A 23047-nucleotide genomic window follows, 5' to 3' on the forward strand; every position below is an offset into this window, starting at 1 on the left:
TCCAGAGCCAATTTCAGATCAGGTGCCACTGTGTGAAATTTTATTGACTTCCTTGAAACATTATATAGCCTTGGAAAATTATGTTACAGCTAAGAACACGGAAATTCAGATTGTGATGGAGCAACGTAAATAATAGTGGCACGTCACTTTACCCTTGCAGGAATAATGAGTATTTCTTACTCCTGTAAAATGTTTCTTGAGTGATAATTCTCCGCGATATCAACAGGAACTTAGAAAAAGCTGTGCCTTTATTTTCAGGCATTTAAATTTAGCAAGTTCTAAAAGATACACCTTTGCTTTGGATTTCGTTCATGTAAATATAAACATACACTTTTTTAAAAGTTGATTTATCTGAAATAAGTTGTGTGCTCTCTGGTTTAGCAAAGTACTCTATTTTTGGAAGTTAACTTTCTTATCATCAAGCTCTAAAATGATATTAAAATTGTATAAGCCAGATAAAAAGAAATTAATAGGACGCAAAAGAGCTAAGTTAACTACCTTGAAGTACATGTAAGAGTATGTTCCTTTTGCAGAATACAGCTGCTTTCTAGCAGGACTGCAGAGTCATTTGAGTAGTTAGGAAAGGTGGGTACTTCCACCTGCCCGGGGTCAGGTCTGTAGGTATGGAAGGTCATCGCCTGGGGAGAGGTGACTAGCAGTCTGGTTCCTACAGCAGAGCTGTCCAGTACCAGTTATGGTGCCTTCTGGTTTCTTCGGCATCTTCCAAGTGAAAAGTGCCGTGCTGAGCTGCCTTGGATACCCTCTGTGAGATGTTGAGTATAATTGGGAGTGTGTGTGATTTTGAGTCTCTTCAGAGAAGTAGAACCTTTCGCTAAGTACTGACTATGCAACATCTGTAAAGCAATTTCTGCTTGACAGCACTGATCATCAGCTGCAGAGTGCAGCCTAGTCACTCTTAGCCGTGCGCTGGGATTGATTTACTGTCTCTGTGATTTGAACTTCTGCTAGTGTTTTATGGGAGTGTGGGTCCACGAAGGAGTAACAGTCTGTTAGGAAAGCACGTGATGTTATAGGTAGATAGCTGATTCATGATGCTGGAGCAAGCGAGTGCTTTAGTACAACCCCATTGTTAGTTGTCGGTGTGAACCTACATTCATCCTGAGGTTTCTGAGCTAATATTTCCAGCAGAAATGGAGATGTCTGGATTTGACCATGAAAACTAAGAGCAAAATGGCAAAAGACTACATGCAAGTAGGAAATCAAAGCATGCAGGGATATGTGCAATTATGAAACGATTTCCAGAGATGACCATGGCAACTAAAAGTCATAATTTTATGGCATGGCAAAAATCTCAATAGAGATCTCAGTAGAAATATTGGCTTTGTGGCAAATCGTAATTCCTCTCGCCTCACCTAACCTTTTCATATTCCACGGGCTATAAATTACTGATCTCTTTCTTTCCATTAGAAGATAAGCACCTTATCACCTCTCCTCTTTTCTAACATCCTTATCGCTCCACAGGCAGTAAGTATCTTTACTCTCAGGTGGTCTGATTGATATGTATCTAATTAAAGGCAAAACATTTTTTCTCAAATTGCCTTCAGCTTTGAAGTATGTTGCTTTGATTTCAGACCTGAAGAACAGCTTCATGTGCCTGGAAGTTATCTTTTTTCAAAGTGTACTAGTTGATCAAATACAATATACTACCTCTGTCCACAAACTTTGCCTTACCTGTATACCAATGCATTCATTTATTTTTAATGAAAAAGAGAAAAGACAGCTTTTCATGGAACTACTTGAAGGGTAGGTGTGAGGACTGCGGCTCTTCAGAGCCTTGAAGATTAGGACAAAATGTTCAAATATGATGAGAAAGAGAAGAAAAGGATTCAGTAGAGACTAAGGTAGATAACTGGATTAGCAAGAAAAATAATTTTAGGACTTATCTCTTAAATGGGGACATTTTGTGTGAAAGAAGTACCAGAGATGAGAAAGCTGAATATATAGGCAGGAGGTAGTACCAGCATCAAATTGTTTTAAATAGCATTATTCTACTTATCATTTTAATGAATGTCTTAGGAACATTTGTAGGTGGTGAGAGGGTAGATTCTCCAAAGTTATATAGGATATTTTTAAAAAGCCATTAATTCTCTCTAATTATGAGTAGAAAGGAGAGGAAGAAACATCATGTGCGTAACACTGAAATTTCCAGGCAGTTCCAATTTGCATAGCCAGCACTTACACAGAGATTTACTGATTTTTTTTTATTTTTTTTTTTTCAGATGTTACAAGGGTCACACAATTAATTGACCTGACCCATAGGGCATTTGCTAGTTTTATGACAACAGTATCTTTTGGGGGTTTTTTCCTCCCAGTCCTCTTCTTTACTAGTTCCAACAAGTTTTAAGAGTGGGTTATATTCTTCACTGCGAGGAGGTGTTTCAAAATAAGTAATGGAAAAAAAATCCACTGAAACTACCTAATTAGATTAGAGGAAAAGAGAATAGATCCAAGTTACTTTATCCTTCCCCTAGAGCACCTTTTTGCCCTTAAAGAACCTTTTTGTAAACTTGAGGCATTTTTAGTACTTTGGAACGATCTTCTGAAAGGCGCATTTTGATGCAAATCATTCACTTGCTGTTGCAGTGTGTGGCTGGCCAGGAAGGAGTTGGTGTCCATTCAGTGCTAGAACAGAAATCCCTGTTCCCTGAACAAATGATCCCGCAAGGTGCAAGTTCCAAATTGCTTACCTTCTTGTGGCCTGCCTGTTGCAGGGGAATGAAATAGCGTTATGTGGAATTTAAGAATTTCTGTAGGGAGCCCTCCATGGTCCTATTCCTTACGTTTTGTTTAGTAAGGCTGCCTTGCTGTTGTTAATAAGGTCTGTCTTGGTTTGGTTTTCCCCCTCTGCTAATTGCTTTTTTGATTTGGGCTTTTTAAAGTATGTGATAGGATTGCCGTTCATAATACGTAATAACCACAAGAATCTCTGAGGTCAGACTGTCACTGTGCTTTTGTTTGTTTATGCTTAGCTGGTACTTGGCAGCTTGTGCCATTCTCTAAATTAACAGGTTGTTCTTTGTATTTGAAGTGATTGATGTGATTGAAGTGATTAGCATGTATATGCCTAAATGAATAATTCTGGGGGAGGGAGGGATCCAAATGGAGAAAACTTGATAGGTCCAAAGAGAGTTTGTTGTAAGAACCATGTTATGTTCAGGAATACGGAACGGACGTAAGTGAGGATAAAATCTCAGACCAAAAAATGTATGGGAAAGTACAGTTTTACTCTAAAATCTTTGCTAATGAAGGTTAAGGGATGTACTTTTTGTTTCATTTCTCTAGAGGCAAAAGCCCTGGTGTAGGTGCAGACATACTGAGAAAAAATTCAATTGCTGGTACAACGATTTGTTTTTCCGTGATAGCAACATCGGGTCAAACCTCCTGGGTTTTGGCTTCCAAAGTAACTCAAGAGCCTATAGAAAAAGGACCATTTAAGTGCTTAAATTAATTTTAATAATATTGCCAAATCACTTGTCTCAAACTTCTTTTTTGAAGAACTTGGAGTCTACATGTTTCTTTTTCTTAAGAGCTGGTGCTCTTGTTTCTGTGAATGAGCAATAGTTGTCCTGAATTTTTTGCAGGGCTTCAGTATTTGGCATTGTGTTGGTGTGAGGGGGGATTCCTGTGTCCCACAGAACTTCAAGAGTTCACCTGCTGGTTAAAAAGCCCTTGCATGTCAGCATGTGGAAGCAGTAGATCATTTATTTATTCCTAACATACATAGTTAGAGTCTAAAATTAAAGGGCAGATCTGATTCTCTACATCTGTATACACATGAGTTTTGTTATTTTTTCCACAAGTGATGCCCTAGACTCAATAAGGTAATGGGATAATGGGAGGTCCCCAACTGATAGGTCTAAATGAAGCTGCGAAATCCTGGGTTTTGCCCTTGAACTACCTTTTATTTGCGCATACTGCCGTATCATTGTGTGCCATTGGCTTTTGAATACATGTGTATTACATAAAGTTAATATGTTGTTCTTGATTTTGCTTTGCAGTACAGAATTGGACAGCTGTACATGATAAGCAAGCATAGCCATGAGCAGAGTGACAGAGGTGAAGGTGTGGAAGTGGTGCAGAATGAACCCTATGAAGATCCAAACCACGGCAATGGTCAGCTAACAGAGAAACGGGTTTATCTCAACAGGCAAGTGCAGTAGAACTGTTTCCCTCAGTGTGGGCTGTAATAAAAATTTGCAAGACAATAGCCTTTCTGTTTCAAGTAGAACATGTTCCTGTGAACACGTGCTGCTTCCTGGCAGCCGCAGGAAGAAGGAAGGTGAAATAGTTCAGAGGCTTGAAAGAAGACAGCGATTAGTTGTCATTTCTTCTAGAGCATCTTTTCCAAGAGAAAGAACTCTAACTTGATGTTAAGGATGTACTGAAAATCAGAGCTTTTGTTTTCTTTTATACTTCACTGTCATTTTGCTTTCCAAAATTGAAGGGGGAAGCTGAAAAAATGAAAAACAAACCAAACAAACAGTCCACCCCAAACAAAAATGAAAACCAAACCATTAAAATGGTTTAAGGGTTTCTTACTTCATGATAATGACACAAAGCCAGTATCCCGTGTCTGGTGAGAAGAGATTTGCCTCAGCAAAGTTAATTGACATTGTGAATGGGCTTGTACAATGATGACCTTCTGTACCAAAATAATAGGATTGGAACATGATGGGAAAATTGTTTTTGTTTCCCTGAAGTTCCATCATTTCTTAAAGTGAAATATGTGTCTCTTTTTTATGGTGAAATAATACTGCTGAGGATCAATGCCTCCACACTCACAGGCCAGAGATGTGTTTATATTTTTAATTTTTTTCTTTTTTTTTTTTATGGGGTCCTGTGAAATATACTGCTCAGTCTGTTCCCATTTTTACTGTGGCTGATCTAATTGAATATCACTGCTTTTCTGAAGTGCTTCTGTTCCCCTGGGCCTGTTTCATTTTATTAAACTTACGCTCTGCAGCATTTCATACTGGGCATAGAAACACTATAGCTATTGCTTCTACATTGCTCCTCCACTGCAAACCTGACATATCTAACCTTAACTTAGGCTAAATTCAATCACCAGTAATGTTGCGCGCGCGCGCACACACACAAGTCCAATAATATGTATTTTGACACCATCTAATATTATTGTGATTGTAACTCTGCTCTCTCACAGGCTAGACACAGGACTTGAGAAAAATCAATAAATGTGTTCCTGTTGTAGAGCTCTCAGAAGTTGTGGGGGTTTTTTTTAATGTTTCTGGATATTTCTTTCCTTCATGTTAAAAAGAAGTAAGGCTTTAAGCGCTAACGAGTGTATTCAGAATGACCATTTCAGGGTAATTCAGAATTACCCAAAGGACTGTGTGCTACAAGGCGCATATGGGACATCCGTAGTATTAGGAAGCACGTAGTTTCTGGTAGTGCAGGCAATAGAACAAAGGATCTCTTGCCCAAAGCTGCGTACAAACACTGACAAAGAAAATCTCTGTGCCTACAACAACTTGGGAAGTTTACCTAAAGCTATGGTGGATGGTTAAGTCAGTTCACTGAGTTTAATGATAATTGTAAATATTCCTTGATAATCATGACCCGACTAGCTATTTAAATCTGGTTTTGGTGTCACCATACCACCAGATAATGCAGTACTGTCAAAGCTTTGTGGAAAGGCTTAGCAGGTTTTCAGGCCACTATGGATTTGGCTGGGAGGCCAGGATCTCTCTGGAAGACTTCTCTTAAGGAGACATGCTGCCATACAAGATGTGCTGAAAACTTCTTCTCTGCCTGCCTCCCTTGAGGAACAGGACTCCTTACACAGGTTTTGCTCTCATCTTGTCTTCTTCCAGGGTCCACCACCCTAATAAACTTGCTAGCTTCACTTTATTTTGCTCTGGGCTGATCTCCTGAAGAACTTTGAGCTTATATATTTCAGTGGTGGTTTCTTGGAAAGATTTTTGCATTATTTTCATTTATTTTTTCTTGCCTGCTAATACTTCAAGTCTTGCAGAGAGGGTCTTCTTGCTGACCAATGGTTTCAGGTTTTTTATTTCTTCCTCCCCATGTGCTGAAAGACTGAAATTCATCCAGGGAAGGAAGAAATAAAAAATAGAATTAAAAAAAAACCATAAAATTGATCCACAGATTCCTGTGATCTGCTAAAACAGAAATACTATATTTTCTTTCTCTGAGTGGACCCTTGGAACAATTCATGTTTGTCTATGACTGTCATTTGATGGCAGCTCTGAGAATAACGTGTGTTTTGCTCATAAAATTATTTGGTTTGGAGATGCGTCATAACAGTGAAGACAGGTAGACAGGCAAATATGCTAAAAACAACAATAACCAAAAAAAGTGCAAAACAAGCAGCTGTATGTGAACAAAGATATTACTAGTAAAAATTTCTAGTGTCACTGTAAGCCAGTTATACTGAGAATTGATTGCTATGTCTTCTCTCCTGCTGGAGCATTGTTTTCAGAAGCTGAAAGTCTGCATCCTCTGGTATTTATTATTTAGGTATCAGAGTAAAGTTTAGTGGGGATAAGAGAGGGAGCAGACATGCAGTCATAAAAAGACACTGACAGAGGCTGAGAAAATAAACAAAAGGTCCAATACAGTGAAGTCTATTATACAGTATGTAAAATGCTGCTTAAAAGATTACACAAGAAAGGTTTATGTAAAGAAAAGAATCTCGTGAGCAATGTCATCGCAGAGCAAAAGTCAATGCACTTGATGTTAATCATCAGTGAACTCGATGTCTGTTGCCTCTGGACAAATGAAATATTTATGTGTAGCTAGGTCTTGGTTAAATAAGCCTCAATGATCCAAACTCTGTATTTGCTTCAGAAATTTGCTAATATGGAAAGTTAATTTACATTCTGCACACAGTTATCTAAACAGAACTGTTTCAGACATTTACACTTGGAAAACTGAGGTTTGACAGCATCTACTTTAGTTCAGTAAAGGTTCAGTTTAAGGCTTGGTCATCAGCTTGACACAGCACCAGACTCACAGCAGTTTTAACTGAGTCCCACGTGCAGTGCTGTTTCTGGTCTCCAAAGGTCTGCCTGCCTTGGGGTGACTGGTGCTGCATCTTTGTTCCTGGCAGCTTCTGTCATTATAATTGATGTCATTAAGAAAAGGTTGAAAGATGAATTATCATGAACTTCCCTTTTTAAAATGTATGTTTGTTCATCACTTCTTTGGTACCTCATGTGACCAGAGTTCTGGAAATGAGAGAGCCAGGATCTATGATCCAAGATCCATGGTAAAGAAAATGTTCCCACTCTTCCATAGTATTATACAATTAACCTCTAATGAACTTTCCATGTGCTGTGTCCATGTATTTCATTTCTTACTTTACTGCTGTTGTACTGCTGCATTGGTAAGTTCTCTTGGCAGATTGAGCTCTGAGCTGTGCCATCAATTCCATTATTTCTCCTCACTTCTGTGATTTACTTTTCCCATCAGCAAAATGGGACTAATACGGAGGTGGTTTGAGTGATTTGTTAATTTTAATATGAAAGCTTCCTACTCGGGAGCTGGTGTTGGTAGCGTGGGAAAACCTGCGTGCCAGGTGAGTCAAACATAAGGGTTTGTGTGCTGGCAAAGAATATGGAGGAAGAAGAAATAGTCTCTAAGAAGAAATAATGGAAGGGTTTGAAGTGGACTGGAATCACGTCCTTCAGAGCTCTTGTTAGAGAGTGCCTCCCTGTGGCTACGGGCGCTGTCAGACAGTTATGCCTTGTATGGTCCAACCTGCTCCCTGCATCCAAGACCAAACGTTTGAGGCCATAAATTCTTGAAATCTGCAACTTCAGTTTAATAATATATACAAGGCTCGGAGGTTGTTGCGCTGGCAGCACATCGCTGGCTTTGAGGGGGGGCAGGCAGGCTTGGTTTCAGACGTGCTTGCGGAGAAAGCTGAGACAATGCGTAGTCATAAGATGAAAACCCTGCTGTGAAGTCTAGGAGTCCAGGTACTGCTGTCTCCTGAGAGACACCTGTCAAAGTAGGAGCACGTTTGGAAGTATCTTCTCTTCTAAAATACTCCTAAGCCGTAACATATTCTAATCTTCTATTTTCTTTTTATTTTCAGCAAACTGCCTAGCTGGGCTAGGGCAGTTGTTCCCAAAATCTTTTATGTTACAGAGAAGGCTTGGAATTACTATCCTTATACCATCACAGGTAAGGAATAAAGCAGAAACGATGACTGATTTGTACTTTTGGGATAGTTTAGCTTATCTTCAGAAGCTCCAAGTTAAATACTGAGCCATAGATACGAAGTTCCTTTAACCACTCCTGTTGAACTGCACATACTATTGCATCTTATATTGACCAGTAACAGGAAGTAAAGATTATAAGCCACGGACAAGTAAAAACTATAGAATGTTGTATCTATGCAATTTCTTTCTTGCAAAGAAAACATCAGGTGCTTAGATTTTTGTGCTGACTTGTACCCCTTTATTGTCCCATAGGCTTCAGTGAAATATAAATCAGCAGACTATCTGACACAAGTTTTTTGATTATTAATGTATGTTTAGTGTAAGGATCTTGCATCATTGTTTTATTTCACATTTCTTTTTTTTTTTTCTTTTCCCTCATCATTCTGTTTTTTTACAAATGGACAATTGGAAATCAGAATACACAGTAAGTTTTTCTTCCTCTTTTTATTCTAAAAATAATTGTGAAATATAGTGGTCAAATCCAAACTGATTCATTCTTTATATAACTAACGCATAATGCATTCAATAGTGGAACTTTATTTTAGCAATTTTTTTAAGAAATTTAAGGTTAAATTTGAAGTGTTTCTGTGGGGATCCTATAAATTATTTACCTTATTTTTTTATCACTTCAAAATAATTTGATGTATTTTTAGTCACTGACTGTAACAGAGATGCTTCTATAAAACAGGGCAAGGCTTTTAAGATTCCAGTTATTACGTGGAGACATGAGAACAGATTTTATTTTATTTATTGTTTTATTAACTTATAAAATGCTCATCTCTGGTATAGTATCTGGGAAACTGTACAATCTGTAGACAAAATTAAACATAATCTGGGCACAGTGCCCAGAAAAATCAGCCATTCCCTCTAGCAGAGCTAAGGCAAAATATAGCACATAAATCATGAGAAAAATTGTTGTAAATGTGCTGGCCTCAATAATATACAGTAAGTTTTCAGCAACCTTTGGAAGATGAGGAGGAGATGGTGAGAAAGTTCCAGGTGAAGGGACCTTTCAGAAACTCCTGCCTTGATTTAGTTGGAACTTCTGACTGCAGATAAAACATAATCCACTTGTTTTTCTTCCCGAAGTACTCTAAGTGTTTGTGCAGATTTTTTTTTAAAACCAGTAAAGCATATGGAGAAGAAAAAGATTTTAATGTGATAAATGGGAAAGAAAAAAATTCAAGGGATTTAAAGGTTTAGATCTGAAAGCTGGAGACTTAGGAATTGAAACTGTGATCACCTGTGTTGAAAATCTAAAGTACCAAACTGTGCTTTTCAGTATGTACTGTAATACTTACAACATACTCTGTTTTGTTTCATATTTAAAATTCATTTGATTGTCATAATCAAATAATATCCCATAATGGACAGTAGCAATGAGGGGACAGATTCTCAGCTACTTTTGTTAGAAGATATCTTTAGTGGAGCCTATCACAGTTTATATTACTTAAGGGTTTACCCTTTGATAGCAGGTTTAAACTTGGTCTGGGAAGATGACACGTGCTATGTTGTATTGACGTCTCTTACTTACACTCTGTGGTATATTTTTTCTTTAGTGAAAGTAAATTTGAAAATTTTAATGTGATTTTTTTTTTTCTTTAACTGAAAGAGACAAGTAGAAAATTATTAAAGGGGTGATAGCAGACAGAAATATAGGTCTGAATTTGAAATACAGTACACTATCAAAACCAAACAGCAATGCTGTACTCGTAGAACTTGAATCAGCAGGTGATCTTTATCTGATCTGATGGGACAACACCTGGAACACATTTTGGTGAAGGTATACAGCTATGGAGATGTTCAAGAGCATCAGCAAAAACGATTGCAGGGTTGAATAGACTTGTAAAGAAAAATTAAATCGGTCTACAAATGTTGAAGGTAGGCAAAACAGTCACTAAGTGACAGTATAACTGCCTATGGGAGTTGGGGACTAATTACTCACCATGGTGCAAAGAAACAGAACTAGAAATATTGGGATGAGATTAAGGAAACTGTACTTCAGACAAACATCTAACATCTATTTTAATGGAGCTGATAGACTATGAAATTATCTTGAAGGGAAATAAAGAAAGCGTCTTTGCCTCAAACTGCTGAATCTGGAACAGAAATGTTAAATATACCACTGGGAATAATTCCTATCCTTGTCTGAAATATTCCTCTAAATTTTGATCTTCTATATTCATTAGAGAATTCTGAAAGAAAGAATAAACCCACAGACACTGCCCAAAATATGTAAGATAGCTTGGAAACCCTTTTCTAAATGATAGCAAATTCCCTCCCAAGGTCGGTGGGGCATCCTAAGAATTAAATTGGGCCTCACTTCAAGGCAAATTGATTCTAAAGGCAGGCCCATAATTGGGTAAATAAAACATAGTCTTACCAAGTCAAGTACATACTGCTATGTAGTATGTTCACACCTCAACCTTCTAAGTTCCATGCTAAATAAAGAGCAAGGACCTTAAAGGCTCAGTAGTGTTACTTATTTCGGTGTCTGTTAGTGATATGGAAGAGGATGTGAACAACAGATTGAATCTTGCTGATAGTCCTAAGATTTTTCAGTTGTAAAATATGAAGGCTGTTGGGAAATTGCATTCAGGAACATACACTAGCATTCAGAGATTCAATGCAGAATAATTTCAGCAATCTGATTTTCCTGTGGAAGTAGTATGGATTTCATAAATATGTCCTAATTTCAGGTGCTTAAGAAGGTCATCTTCAAAGAAAAAAAAGCTCAGCAGGCATGATAGTATTCTCTGCAGTGGTAGTATAAAAAGCCAAGAGTGAGTGGATGCATGAAAACAGGAATGGAAATTAGATCGTCATGGTGTTAGTACATCTGGGTCCAGTTATGATGGCACCTGCTTTAAGGGATGGTATTCTCTACACAGCAAGCCCCTGAATTTGACAGCAAACAACGGGGCTACTACCAAGCCTCTCCAACCATATAAATAATATGTAAAGCAAATGACACACTTCAAAAAAGGAGTTTAGCAGAACGATTGCACAATTGATGCTTTTGTGTTGTGTGATATGCGAAGTATTGTCATGTCAGGAGAGCGTTTTAGAACCTACCCTGTGCTGTTTGTGGAGCCTCATTAAAGCTGCAATACAAAAGATTTCCGATCAGGAAGATGAGACGTGGGTGATGTCCCGAGAAATGCTGTATCAAAGCTTGTGCTAATCCTCGCAAGCTTCCTGCTGATGTTGAGAGGGAGGAGGAAGTAGAAAAAATACTTTCGAAGCTGAAGCCAAAGGACGTCATCCAGATCTGGGGGCACTATTTAGAGAGCCAGACACGAGATCCTCCTATAAAGGTCAAACCCTTGTTTCAGTGTCCAGGGCATTACTGAAGAACTGTACGTGAGAAAGTGTCTGAAACTCAGGAGTTGCTTTGGTTTTGATCTAGTGATCAGAAACCTGACAAGATATCTTGCTAAAATAAATGTTTGATTTGTAAGTTCACTTAATATTGTGATTAGGTTGATGTTAAGCTCGTACATTTGGGATGAAGCTGAAAGGGAGCCCTGTAGAAGTCACTCCTAGGGGCTCTGCTCTGTGAGCAGGTATAGGACCTGGGTGCTGGTGCCTCCTGTCAGGCTACACATGCTGGTGGGGAATGGTTGTTGCTAGCTGCTAGCTTTTGGAAAGAATTCCTTTGCTAGTCACAGCCTGGAGTCTTTTTCACTTGGAGGATGGAGGAAAGACCTTGCAGCTCTTGACAAACCCATATGTGCCAGCTTATCACAGCATTTGCAAATACGTATCTTCAGTGTAAAATATTTATGCTATTCTTAGATAATGTGGACAAGAATGACTGAACTTCCAGGGAGCTTTCTTATTTTTCTTTCTGAGGTTGTCCAGCTAGATTAGAAATTATTAACTAGATAGCAAACCTGTCTCTGTAGCAAACCAAACAAAAAAGGATTGCATAGAACTAAGTTTCTTTACCTGCATCAGGATACTGGTAGACAATAAGCAGCACAAAGCAAATATCCATTTGACCTGTTCCAGTGACAGTTGAGATTGTGGACAAAAAGAGAGGAGCCTCAAGCAAACAAATAATCACATCACGAACGTATGGTGACATGGTAGAAAACTATGGCACAAAAAATTCATGGGATCAAAGTACACTGAAAAAATGAGCCTAACAAAGTTTAGCTGTCAAGTTGGAGTGCAGGGACGTTAGGAAAAATACAATTTAAGCAAACTCTTCTGAGTTTGGAGGTGTAGTTCAAGTGTTTACCAGGGATAATTTCAAATAGTTTTTGCTGATAATCTGAACACTTCAGTGTTGTTAGCACTATTTCAATTCCAGGGCTGAAATTTAAAAACAGCTGGACAATTTTTTTTGTGCATAATTTATGGCTAGCTGTTAGTTTCACAATTATAAGTATATAAAGCAAAATAAACACTAAAAATGGCATTTACTACTCTGCAAGGAGGAAGAACATTCTTTCAACCTGCCAGTGTCTCAAATCAACTTAGGAACAGCATATAAATTCAGAATATTTATGAAAAACAGTTACGGGAAGGAAAGCAGGAGACAACGATTCCTTTGATGTATCACAATGACACTAATTCTTCTACAGTAAATGACTGAGGCAAATAAAATTATTTAGTCTGGTATGTGTCAAGGCCCCAGAGTGATAGTAGCTAAATGTTCCATTATTGACCTGCTGGCTTCTGATTACTTTTCAAAACAGGCATGTTTTGTGCTTCACTTAGCAGCTGCCAGTTTATCTATGAAGTAAATTATCTGGAAGGAATGTTTTTGTTACTTCCATAATGAGATGACTTGAGAAGGAAAAAAAAAAAAAGTTGTTTAAGACAAACATTGCAAGGAAGCTGTAGAGTGGGTTTTTTCCCTGTGTTCTTTTTACCTGATTACCAGTACTTGAAATTTGGATGTAACCCATCCGTATTCAGTGCACAAATGTTTCTCCAGCTTGAGTATACGAGGGCTGCATCAAAAGAGCAACACAATCTGTATTGCAGGATGAGAGCCCAATACAAAGTCACTACCAAAATTCCTCCCCTCTCACCCCCCAACTAAGAAGACAGGCTAACTGGTGACAGCGCTCTAGTAAAACACGTATTTCATTCCTTTAGAGATTCTAGCAAAAGGAAGGACCTCTGTAGTATATAAAAGAAACAAATAATATATTTTTAGAAAGCTGCAAACCTGTATTCTCATTTAATAGCTTAATCCCATTGAATCAGAGTAAATCAAACTGCTTGGGAGAATTCCCTTTTTTCCACCACTGGCTTGTTATAAAGGAGTCCAAACCCCTCTCTGATTCATAGGACTGTCATTTTCTGGCTTCCGTTTTTCCTCAATAAACAGGTTACTGTTTTTGTGTGTTGAAGAAGGAAATCCTAAGGGAAGGCAAACCCAGAGATAAGTGCTGAGTTTCATAGTGATCAGAGGCAACTTGTTAGTCGACTGCTTCATCTTCATGTTATTATATGTAATACAAACAAACGGTAGCTTTCTTTCTGAGCTTGTTTACGAGAGTTTAACTCCTTTGCTTATTTTCAAGCCCCCATTTTTTTTGCATTGTTCTTACTCTTTCCACTCAACACCACTTTTTCTACTCTTTGCTGCCTTCCTGTACTTATCTCGCTTTCAAATTCTCCTCCCTCTCATTGAGTCACATTTTCCCAATTCTGCCATCATCCTGCCCAGCCCTTTCCGTCTATTCTCTTCTGACTTTGTCATCCTGATTGATGCTACTAGCCTGTGTAGCAAGTAACCTGTATCACATAGCAGCTCTGCGTGCTCAGGTGCAGTGCTGCCCAGAGTATTCTGAAGGTAGTCAGTAACGTGGTGGCCATCTTCCATAAAACTCTGAATATTCAATTAAAGAAACTATCTTTATTCTTTCTGTAGAAAGCTGAAGGAAATACTGTTATTTGAAATCTGCTGGAGAGACATCACTATATTATCTTCACGTACCTTCTTGCATTTAAACTGTGGAGACAACATCTTGTTTATCCATATCAGTGTGTGATTTTGATTTTTCTCCCGTATCGAGGTCTCTTTGTTCTTCCTCTCTATTGCCCAGAGGCACTGGCAGTCTCCCGTGTTACCTTGCTCCTCTCATTCCACCCATCCTTCTGGTTTATAAATGCCCCCCCGTTGCTCCAGGGCTGGTGGGGTGGGGGTGCCTGCCCCTTTCCCCCCTGCCCCTTGCTGTGCTGGGCATTCCCTCCTGCCCCATTGAGTCCAAGGACCTTCCACTACCCCACAGGCCCCATTTCCCTGTGCCTGTTACAGAGAAGTAGGGACTGCGTTTGTCTTTTCAAGGTTTTTGATCTTCAGTAAAGAAATGATTTTGCTACCCACTGATTCCCAAAACAGTGCCCAAAATTTTTGAATTCCAAGGATGTGGTATCTAGAAGTTATCTTATTAAAAAAAAAACTAATTTTGCTTGGGCAGTCTCACCTCACTGTAGCAGTTACTGTGTTCCTTACCTCGAGGCTCAGTGGAGATTGCTCTGTAAAGGATCCAGTTCCACCTGTATTGCCAAAATAATGTATATGTGGCTGTAGTAAAAAAAAAAAAAAAAAAAAAATCAGTCTGAAAAGTGGTGGGAGATCAGAGAAAAAATTTACATGAAATGACTGCTTCTCCAGGCTTTTGTGTTAAGATTTAGGGGGATATGCTTCTGATGCTGAAAAAAACCAAACCCAGGTGGGATTAATGTTTACTGTACAAAAATAACTCCCAAGGACTGTGGATTAACATCACAAGGAGCAGGAGAAGTGAAGTACCATAATGGGGTCCCTAGCGGTTCTTTGAACATTCTGCAGAAAGAAACCAAATGGAAAATGAAACTCCCTAAAACTATTGATGGAATAGCACTCACTTGTACAAAGCAGGTAACCCAGGGGAGAGAAACCCTTCTGTTACCCTCCGTCCACCGTATTTACTGACAACTCCAGTGATGCCTGCAGCCACCTCGGGTGTAGTTACTACGCAAAGGTTATTTTTACAGTCATTTCCATAAAACGATTGTAAAACACCATATGTGTTTGACTCTGTCTTTAAGGCTTTGGCAAGTGTTTTGGCATACTTTGGTTCTACCCTGTTCTTGTAAGTGTTGCTTATTGCTATGGCAACACTAATCAATCATCGTGCTAAAAATAGGCCTTTCATTTTTCAAGAGGTTATCTGGAGTGAATTGAAAATGCAACTGCGGTCTGTGTTTTCTGTGTGCTGCTTTCATTTCACTTTGTTTTAATCTGGAAATACCCATGCTTATGTGCGGTAATTACTGTTACAGACTCTGGTTATACCTGGTTGTTTCCTTGAGCCTTAAACCTCTCCTAGTTCTTCCAAAAGGGGTGCCAAGTGTATGAATTTTAAGAAAACAAACAAAAAGCCCAGAATATTCTCCTTATTTGTCACAGGTGTACTGGATTATAACAAATTTTTAAGGGGGTTTATAACATCTAAAAAATCTGGAAGTGACAATAAAAGACACCTCCTTTGAGAGCTTTACACAAAGAAACCTTATCATTGAAGACACTGGGACTCTGAAGATTTTGTCCTATTATGTAGAATTTAAGCCTAATTTCAAGTTAAAGAATCAATTTACCTTTTTTTTTTTTTTTTTTCCCCCAAAGAGAAACCTTGTAAGCTGTAGAGATAGTGAAATGGGAAACTGGAAAGGCTGCCCAGCGCATTCCTGTGCTCAGTGTGTGGATTGGCAGCCAGGTTTGTGCTGGAAGAACACACACCCCGGGGGAGGCAGAGCAGAAAGGGAGTGGTGCTTTGAGCGGAAAAAAAAAAAAAAATCTAGTAAAAGGTTCATTACTTACCATTCACTCCCAAGTTTGATTCCCACTGTTGCATAACACTTTTAATCCCTGGCTAAGTAAATACACAGCCCCTTAAGGAGGGGTGGGGGGGGGAAAAGCAACTTTGTGCATGATGAATAATAAAGTCTTTTGAATGATGCATAAACAGTTTTCTGGTTCTGCCAGAGCCCTCTGCCAATTAGTCAGAGTGCAGCTGATGAATCATGAGACACATTCTGTGAAATGTTCAAAAATTTGGACCCTGCTAAGTGTTCCTGAAAGCCAGTGAGACCCCCCACAGCTGCTAAAACAGTGGTTGCCAGTCAGTTGAGTTTCTGAGAAATATATTTGAATCGGAGTACTTTTTGGTGGATTTTTGTTTTTATTTTGGGTAAATTCATGTTACCATTTGTAATCTCAAATTAGATTGTTAGAGCCCTTGCCCTTACACTAAATACCCAGGGAGGCTGACTTTTAATGCCTTTATGCAGAAAATGACTTTGTGCTGTCCAATGAGGTGGCTTGAGGTATATGGAATTTACAATTCCTATTCTGTAATACTCTGAAGATCCTTACTTTTTTTTACTTTTTTTTTTTTTAAACGCAGGGTTAGATCTCTTCTGTTTTTGTTACAGTTTAGATTCTGGGTCACAGGAAACAACAACTAGAATCAAGCAGTGGCTTGCTGAACTGCTACAGGCAGCCTAATGAATCCTTGAGTTCAATAAATTAAATGGCTCCATTTCAAAGTTTTGTGATCTGACTCATTGCTGGTAAACTCTAGACAGTGGCTGAAAATAATAGATAGTTTTGAATAGCAAGGTAAAAGGGGAAATCTGGCATTTTGCTTTATTCAGTTTCCTCTGAAACTGTAGCCATGCATCAAATCAACAGCACAAAGGTTTTTCGTATTTTGCATTTTGATCCTCCACTGTGCCTGAAAGTGTGACATAAACCCAACTGTTTTGATAAAGAAAAATGGTTTTAGTATTGAAAAATACGCTCCATCCAAGTCCTATATTTCTATAGTTAGATCATAGGTAAAGATACTTCAATCACAACAGGACCTGCTTTGGTGAGGATGTCGGTTTGTATTCGCTGTCTGTGTGGAAGATGCTATATTGAAGTTCCTTCTGTCAGTGAGTTTTCAAACGTGACAAAGGGACCATGAGAGCAGCACCAAGCCCTGTGGTGGACTCTGTGGATACTTAAAAGAGCTGAGAGAGCTGCACTGCCCAGAGCTGCTAAGGTCAGCAGTCGGTTTCCATAGCCACTGAGGCTTCTGACAAACCTCTAGACTCGGGATGCGTAACTGAAAAGTGTGCACAAACTCACAAAGCTCTGACCTACATACTCAGGCTGCTCAAACATTATATTCCTGATGACCCTTCCACTAGTGACAGATCACTGATGTCATTCTGCTTCCTGTTTTTATCAATTACCAGATTTTATTTAGGGGGTGTTGATTGTATTTAATTACATAGCAAAGAAAATTAAATTTTGGTCCTCAGCTCAAGAGCACAGTTGCTAAACACAAGCTAACATGTAAGTAAAACATAGCCTAGAGCAGTAACCTGGAAATATGCAGATGTGATGCTAGTAAAACGTTCTAAACAACTGGTGTATCATAAATAGTACGGCATGCATCTCTACTATTTCCAGTGAAAATGTTTCTAAAAGCTGTTATTCAGACCTAAACATTGACTCCTCGGTAGCGCAGTACGGGTTACTGCATTCAGTAAGCAGCACTAGTAAGTGCTAATAAAACGAAATCCTCGCTGGCAATCTCCTGTTTCCTCGCAGATGTTCCCACAGGATGCCCATACGCAGAGGTCTAGGTTGCTGTCAGCAGGAGCTCTGTACACCTGGACTGTCATCCCTGTAGATAAACAACTTCGTAAAATACAAGGCTGCCATATACTAAAGTTTTGAGATCAATAACCCATGGTTTTACCACCCTAGCGCCAATGGAGTTGTTTTCCAAATGTGTTAAAAACTGTGCAGTAGATGATGTCTGTTGTTAGGTTATGCATTTTCTTAAAATCTGCTTTTCATAATCCACCTCCAGTAGTAATTTACTTTTCAATCCTCCATCTTCTTCTGTGAATATGGAAAACAACTAGAATGTTGGTTTATGCTGTTTGAATACGAATCCTCTCAATGGCATCAGTTTTAGGACATGCTGGCATCCCTGTGTCTCCTCGGTCATTCCCTGCTTTTTGGTAACACCACATTTACAACTTTTCTTACTCTAGAAACATTTGCTTACAGAATTCTTTTAATCAACCCCTTTTATTCATCTTTTCTTCCAGCTAACCATATAGTTCAAGGACGTTCTTTCCACCTTTTGGTTAATTTTGGAGGTACAAACAGAACCTTATGACAAACATTGGCTCGCCTTTGGGGTTTTTTTCCCCCAACTTCTTTCCCTGTAGTGCCTGCTGTTTGCCAAGGCTTTTGCTTGCAGATGCCTTTGGATGTCTGCCAGAATAGGAGCAACATACTGAGATACATGGTGAAACCTCAATTGGGAGAATATTTGGATTTTTGTGTGTGTTAATTCCTGTTACAAGATCCCCAGTTCTGACAGACTGCTTATAAATATTGTATATTTTCAGCTGGCACTTCTTGAGATGTATACATAGGAAATGTTTAATTGCCCACAAAATATGGGTAATAGGAGCTAGCAGATCTGTCACTGAACTTGCCCCATCCTGCACTCCACATACTGCTGATTTCATAGTTTTGTGGGGGTGGTTTTCCCCCCTCCCACGTATTCACTCAATGAACAAGTTGCAGAGCTGAGAGCCTGTCACAGCTCAGGTTGAACTGAAATTCAGAAATGTGCTCCTCCACAGAAACCTTGAATAAAAGGCAAAACACGTAAGACGTGAAGAGCAGCCTGTGCGGTGTGGGCAGCTGCAGCACCAGCAAGATCCATGGGAGTGTTTCATTATGATACTGGGAAGACAGTTTGACCAGCAGCCTTCCATGGCATCAGAACCTTATTCTGGCAAAACTTCACTGAGGATTGATTCGAGATCTGCTTGTGAATACCGGATGCCCTGTGATCAGAAGAAGTTTGAACAATGACTTGTTGGCTGCTGTCTGTGGCATCAGGAATATATTCTCTGCAGTCTCAAAGGAGCTGGCTTGTCATTTCAGTTTTGCTGCACTACAGCTGCTCTTCTAAATCACCTCTTTTCTTAGTCATCAGCCCCTCCCTTAAAAGAACTCTCCAAATTTTATCAAGTCCAAACTTGGACCAACAGCAATGCGAGCACTGAGGCATCATAATGTCCTCATTGTATAATCTGTGTGTACAGCACATTAAATAGTCATGGTCTTTACAAAGCCACTTTGCCACAGGGTATTAGCGATGCATCATGCAGGGAACTGGCACTTCGGTTTCACTGGCAGTTAGTGCAAGAAAAGACTTGATGACTTAACATTAAAGATGCTGAACCGGTATCCTTCAGAGCTCGTTAGACAGTTACTCTATCTGCCTATCTGAAACGTTGTTTTGAAAGAATAACTGTGAAAGGCTAAAGAAAAGATACTTGAAATATTTTTTCCAGTGGAACTGTGTTGCCTAGTATTATAAATTCTAGCTGTGATAAGCCAACTAAATTAAGTAATGCATAGAAAAATAAATTTATTTGGGCGTAAAATACAGAAATTGTCTTTAATAGAAAATAAAATATTGTCTTTAATAGAAGAAACATTTGCGTATTCTTAATTTTTTGCATTATTATGTAAAGATTGATTTGGGCTTAGTATAAAGGAATTTCCACAGCGGCTCATAATCCATCTTAATATCATTAATAGGAAATTATGCTGAAGTTAATTTCTCACTGGAAAACTAGAAGCCCTCACATATCAAAGCATTGTTGTCTGTTTGGTTAGCGCCTGCAGCTAGTGAAGTGTCCTTGGATTGTTTTGTATGGAGAATAGACTAACCTTTGATAACAAATACCTAGTTGCTGCCGAGATCCTAGTGAACTGAACTTTTAACAAGATTTTCAGGATATTTGTACTCTTGTGCATCGTGGGCATTAAAACTACTGTCTCTAGTTATTCCAGAGTACTTACACTAATTTATTTATACCTTTGTTATAGATAGAATCTCTACGTCCTTCCAGAATCATAAAAACCTTCACTCTTATCTTCTATGTACGTTTACTCTTCCTTGAAGTAATCTGAAAAAATTAAGAAAGCTGATACCAGACAGGATGTGCTGCATATGTCAGCTGATGAAGCAAGGCATATTTTTGTCAAACATATTTTTCTTTTGTTGCAGTGTTCATTTTTGCCTAAATTCTCCATTCACATAGAGACAAAATACGAGGACAACAAAGGAAGCAATGACAGCGTAAGTACGATGGCTTTTACAAAATTTCATTTAATCCTTTTAGTTAATCGTGGTCCATAACTGGAGGTTTGTAGGTCTTTCAGTCAGGGAAAAAGGTGTAATCAAGCTTGTATCTTTGCACCTACCTGGGTGTCCTGTTCATTAGCAGCTTGCCAGCTTGCAGAGTAGCTAGCTCTAAAGCACCCTAAAATGAAAGGTTTCTGTACAGAACTTCCTTTCTGAATCTCATTTTCTACTTGTTGCTTTTCTAAACACAACATAACTTAATATGTTAATTTAGTCCTGATGAATATTCATGGAGAGTAAAGAAAAGATTATTCTTTCTATTTATTTTTTTTGTGTGTGTGTGTTAATTGTATTCCACTTTATCTGCTTCATGTTATTTTCCTCTGAGTTAAGGGGGTTGAATTCCAAGGAGCTGTTAGGAAGAGCAAACAGGAAACTAAACAATGGTCAGAGATGAGACATCCCAGTAAACGACTTCGAGGGAACAATGGCTGGGCTGTTGAGGTGATGCTTTTGGCAACCACCTCCCAAAAGTTAAAAAGTTATCAACAGTTAGAGCTGAAAAGGATAATTAACTATGCAAAATCCTCTCCAGAGGAAGGGTGGCAGTGAGTAGCCAGCAGCTGCTGATCGGGAGATGCTCGGGATAGAAGGCAGGAGGTCCGTCGGATTTTGTTGCCCTGACAGGGAGAACAGCAGTCTGTACAGCACAGCTTGCAAGAAAACAATAACAATAAAGCCAGGCATGTAAAGATTCAGCCTTTGGATTAATACACAAATATGTTTCTCTCTGTTTCATGTTGGTACACTTTAAACAGTCATTTGTTGCAGACTTACGGGAGGAAGTTTCCTATAGGTGTGATACACAGGTTAAAATGTCTGGAAAATGGATCTGTAACACAGAGACCTAATGAAGGAGCGTTTAAACTCATCCTTGAGGAGGAAGGTGGCGGTAAAGCAGATTTTAAGGGGTGTGAGACAGAGCCCTTCAGCTTCCCGGGGTGTCCCTCTAGCAGCCCAGTTAAGGTTAAAGCGTTCTGCTCTCCAGATGGGAGGTACATTTCCCTAACTGCCTTGGGCCTGCGTGTTAATAAGCCCGACAGCTGTTGCACTGCTTATGGCAGAATAATCACATGTAAAAGAACAAGGTTTAATTCTGAATAATGCTTTTGGCATGCAGACGCTTTCCCAATGGGAACATGACAGCGATCATGCATTAGCCACCAGATACCAACAACTTTCTGTCACTGCGAGTCTAAGCCAGATCAGTGAGAGAGGACAACAGCGTATTACATGACCAACAATATGAGCATTATGTCATTTACACACTCTTTAATGGTCACTTCTGATTTTTGGCAGCACTTTAATTCTGAGCAAGCCCACACCTTTGCTTTCCGGAGGGTACAGGCTCGTTTTCTGGTAATGATAATGTCAGCAATGAGAAGACACGTTCCGTACTGATGCCTAACAGAGGAAGAACCAAAGCTATTTAATCAGTAAATTTTCAACTTTTTTCTGTCTGTCAGCTTTGTGGCTAAAATACTATGAATCAAGTCCCAAGTAGTACCCCGCCAGTGAATTTAAGATGAAAGGAACACGGAGGTAGGGTACACAAATGATGTAAATCAAAGAAGAATGGAGGTGGGGTAATATATTTCCTTTATATTGTGGTACCTGAGTCACAGACTAGGCAAGTATTTACCAAGATTAACAAATGTAATTGACTCTTAAGATGAATTAGAGGCCTGCACTCCAGCCCTAATTTACATGATTTTGTAATTCTGAGAGCTATGCTACTCACTTGTGTGAACACGATAAACCAATGGAAGATGTACGTTTTTGCTGTTGACCCAGTGACATTGGTCTGGTGGCACAGATGCGGCTGGTACAGCACTGAAATGCTGGAAGGTTAGTAAAGATGGAGTGACATGATTGAGCCTCTGGAGAGACTTCTGTTAAACCAAACACGTTGGAGCTAGGACTAGGAGTTGATCTTGTTTGTATTACTCAATGAGTAGGCTTAAACCCCACTTAAGAAAATGCGAAGTGTATTTCTCCTTCGTGTTAGACAAGTTTAGTTTAAATTTCACTCTGTTTGCCTGGTCAGAAAACAAAGGAAACATAGAATCCATTTCTGTAGATTTCCATAGATACACTGTATTTTTCTTCATTGTAACTATCAACCTCGGCTGATGAAGAATTAATCCAAAATATACTTACTTAAATTTTGCAGTTGTAATGCAGAATATACTGAATGAGTATTAATAGGACAGTAATGAGGATAACTCAACTCAACTATTTCTAGCTATATTTTTCGAGATCATACAGGTTTTTTGAACTCTTTGAACTCTGATCTATTCTTCATTTCCATGCTAACAAAGTAGATATTGATTGTGAAAAACAATGATTAGATATAAGGATACTAAAACTAATTCCATTGATTAGTGGAAGAAATCTAAATATAGAAGAAATAGAAATGCTCTCGGGTTCCTGTTGTCGTTTAGCAGGCTAGTATGCTATTCAAATTATTTTATTTAACATGCTGTATTGTCTGGTAAAATTCTACCTAATCACTGCAATGTATCTTGATGCAGAAGTCTTCCTGATTTTTCTTCTAAATTGTCATGATAGAAG

General features: G+C 38.8%; 1 protein-coding gene across 8 annotated transcripts in view; it reads left to right on the forward strand.

Annotated features, from left to right (window-relative positions):
• PITPNC1 (phosphatidylinositol transfer protein cytoplasmic 1) overlaps positions 1–23047 on the forward strand; it is a 90991-nt gene that overhangs the window by 38379 nt on the left and 29565 nt on the right. For 5 of the 8 annotated variants that reach the window (XM_037405230.1, XM_037405248.1, XM_037405256.1 and 2 more), the window contains 4 exons: positions 4020–4168; positions 8102–8190; positions 8645–8652; positions 20333–20407. In XM_037405230.1, coding sequence (XP_037261127.1) covers positions 4041–4168; positions 8102–8190; positions 8645–8652; positions 20333–20407 — 300 coding nt within the window. In that variant the 5' untranslated portion in view covers positions 4020–4040. Of the gene's footprint in view, positions 1–4019; positions 4169–6836; positions 7271–8101; positions 8191–8644; positions 8653–20332; positions 20408–23047 lie in introns of those variants that run through there. The other 3 variants (XM_037405266.1, XM_037405219.1, XM_037405276.1) reach the window with 2 other exon arrangements.

The sequence above is a fragment of the Falco rusticolus genome, chromosome 1, assembly GCF_015220075.1.
Source record: "Falco rusticolus isolate bFalRus1 chromosome 1, bFalRus1.pri, whole genome shotgun sequence".
NCBI classification, from domain to species: domain Eukaryota; kingdom Metazoa; phylum Chordata; class Aves; order Falconiformes; family Falconidae; genus Falco; species Falco rusticolus.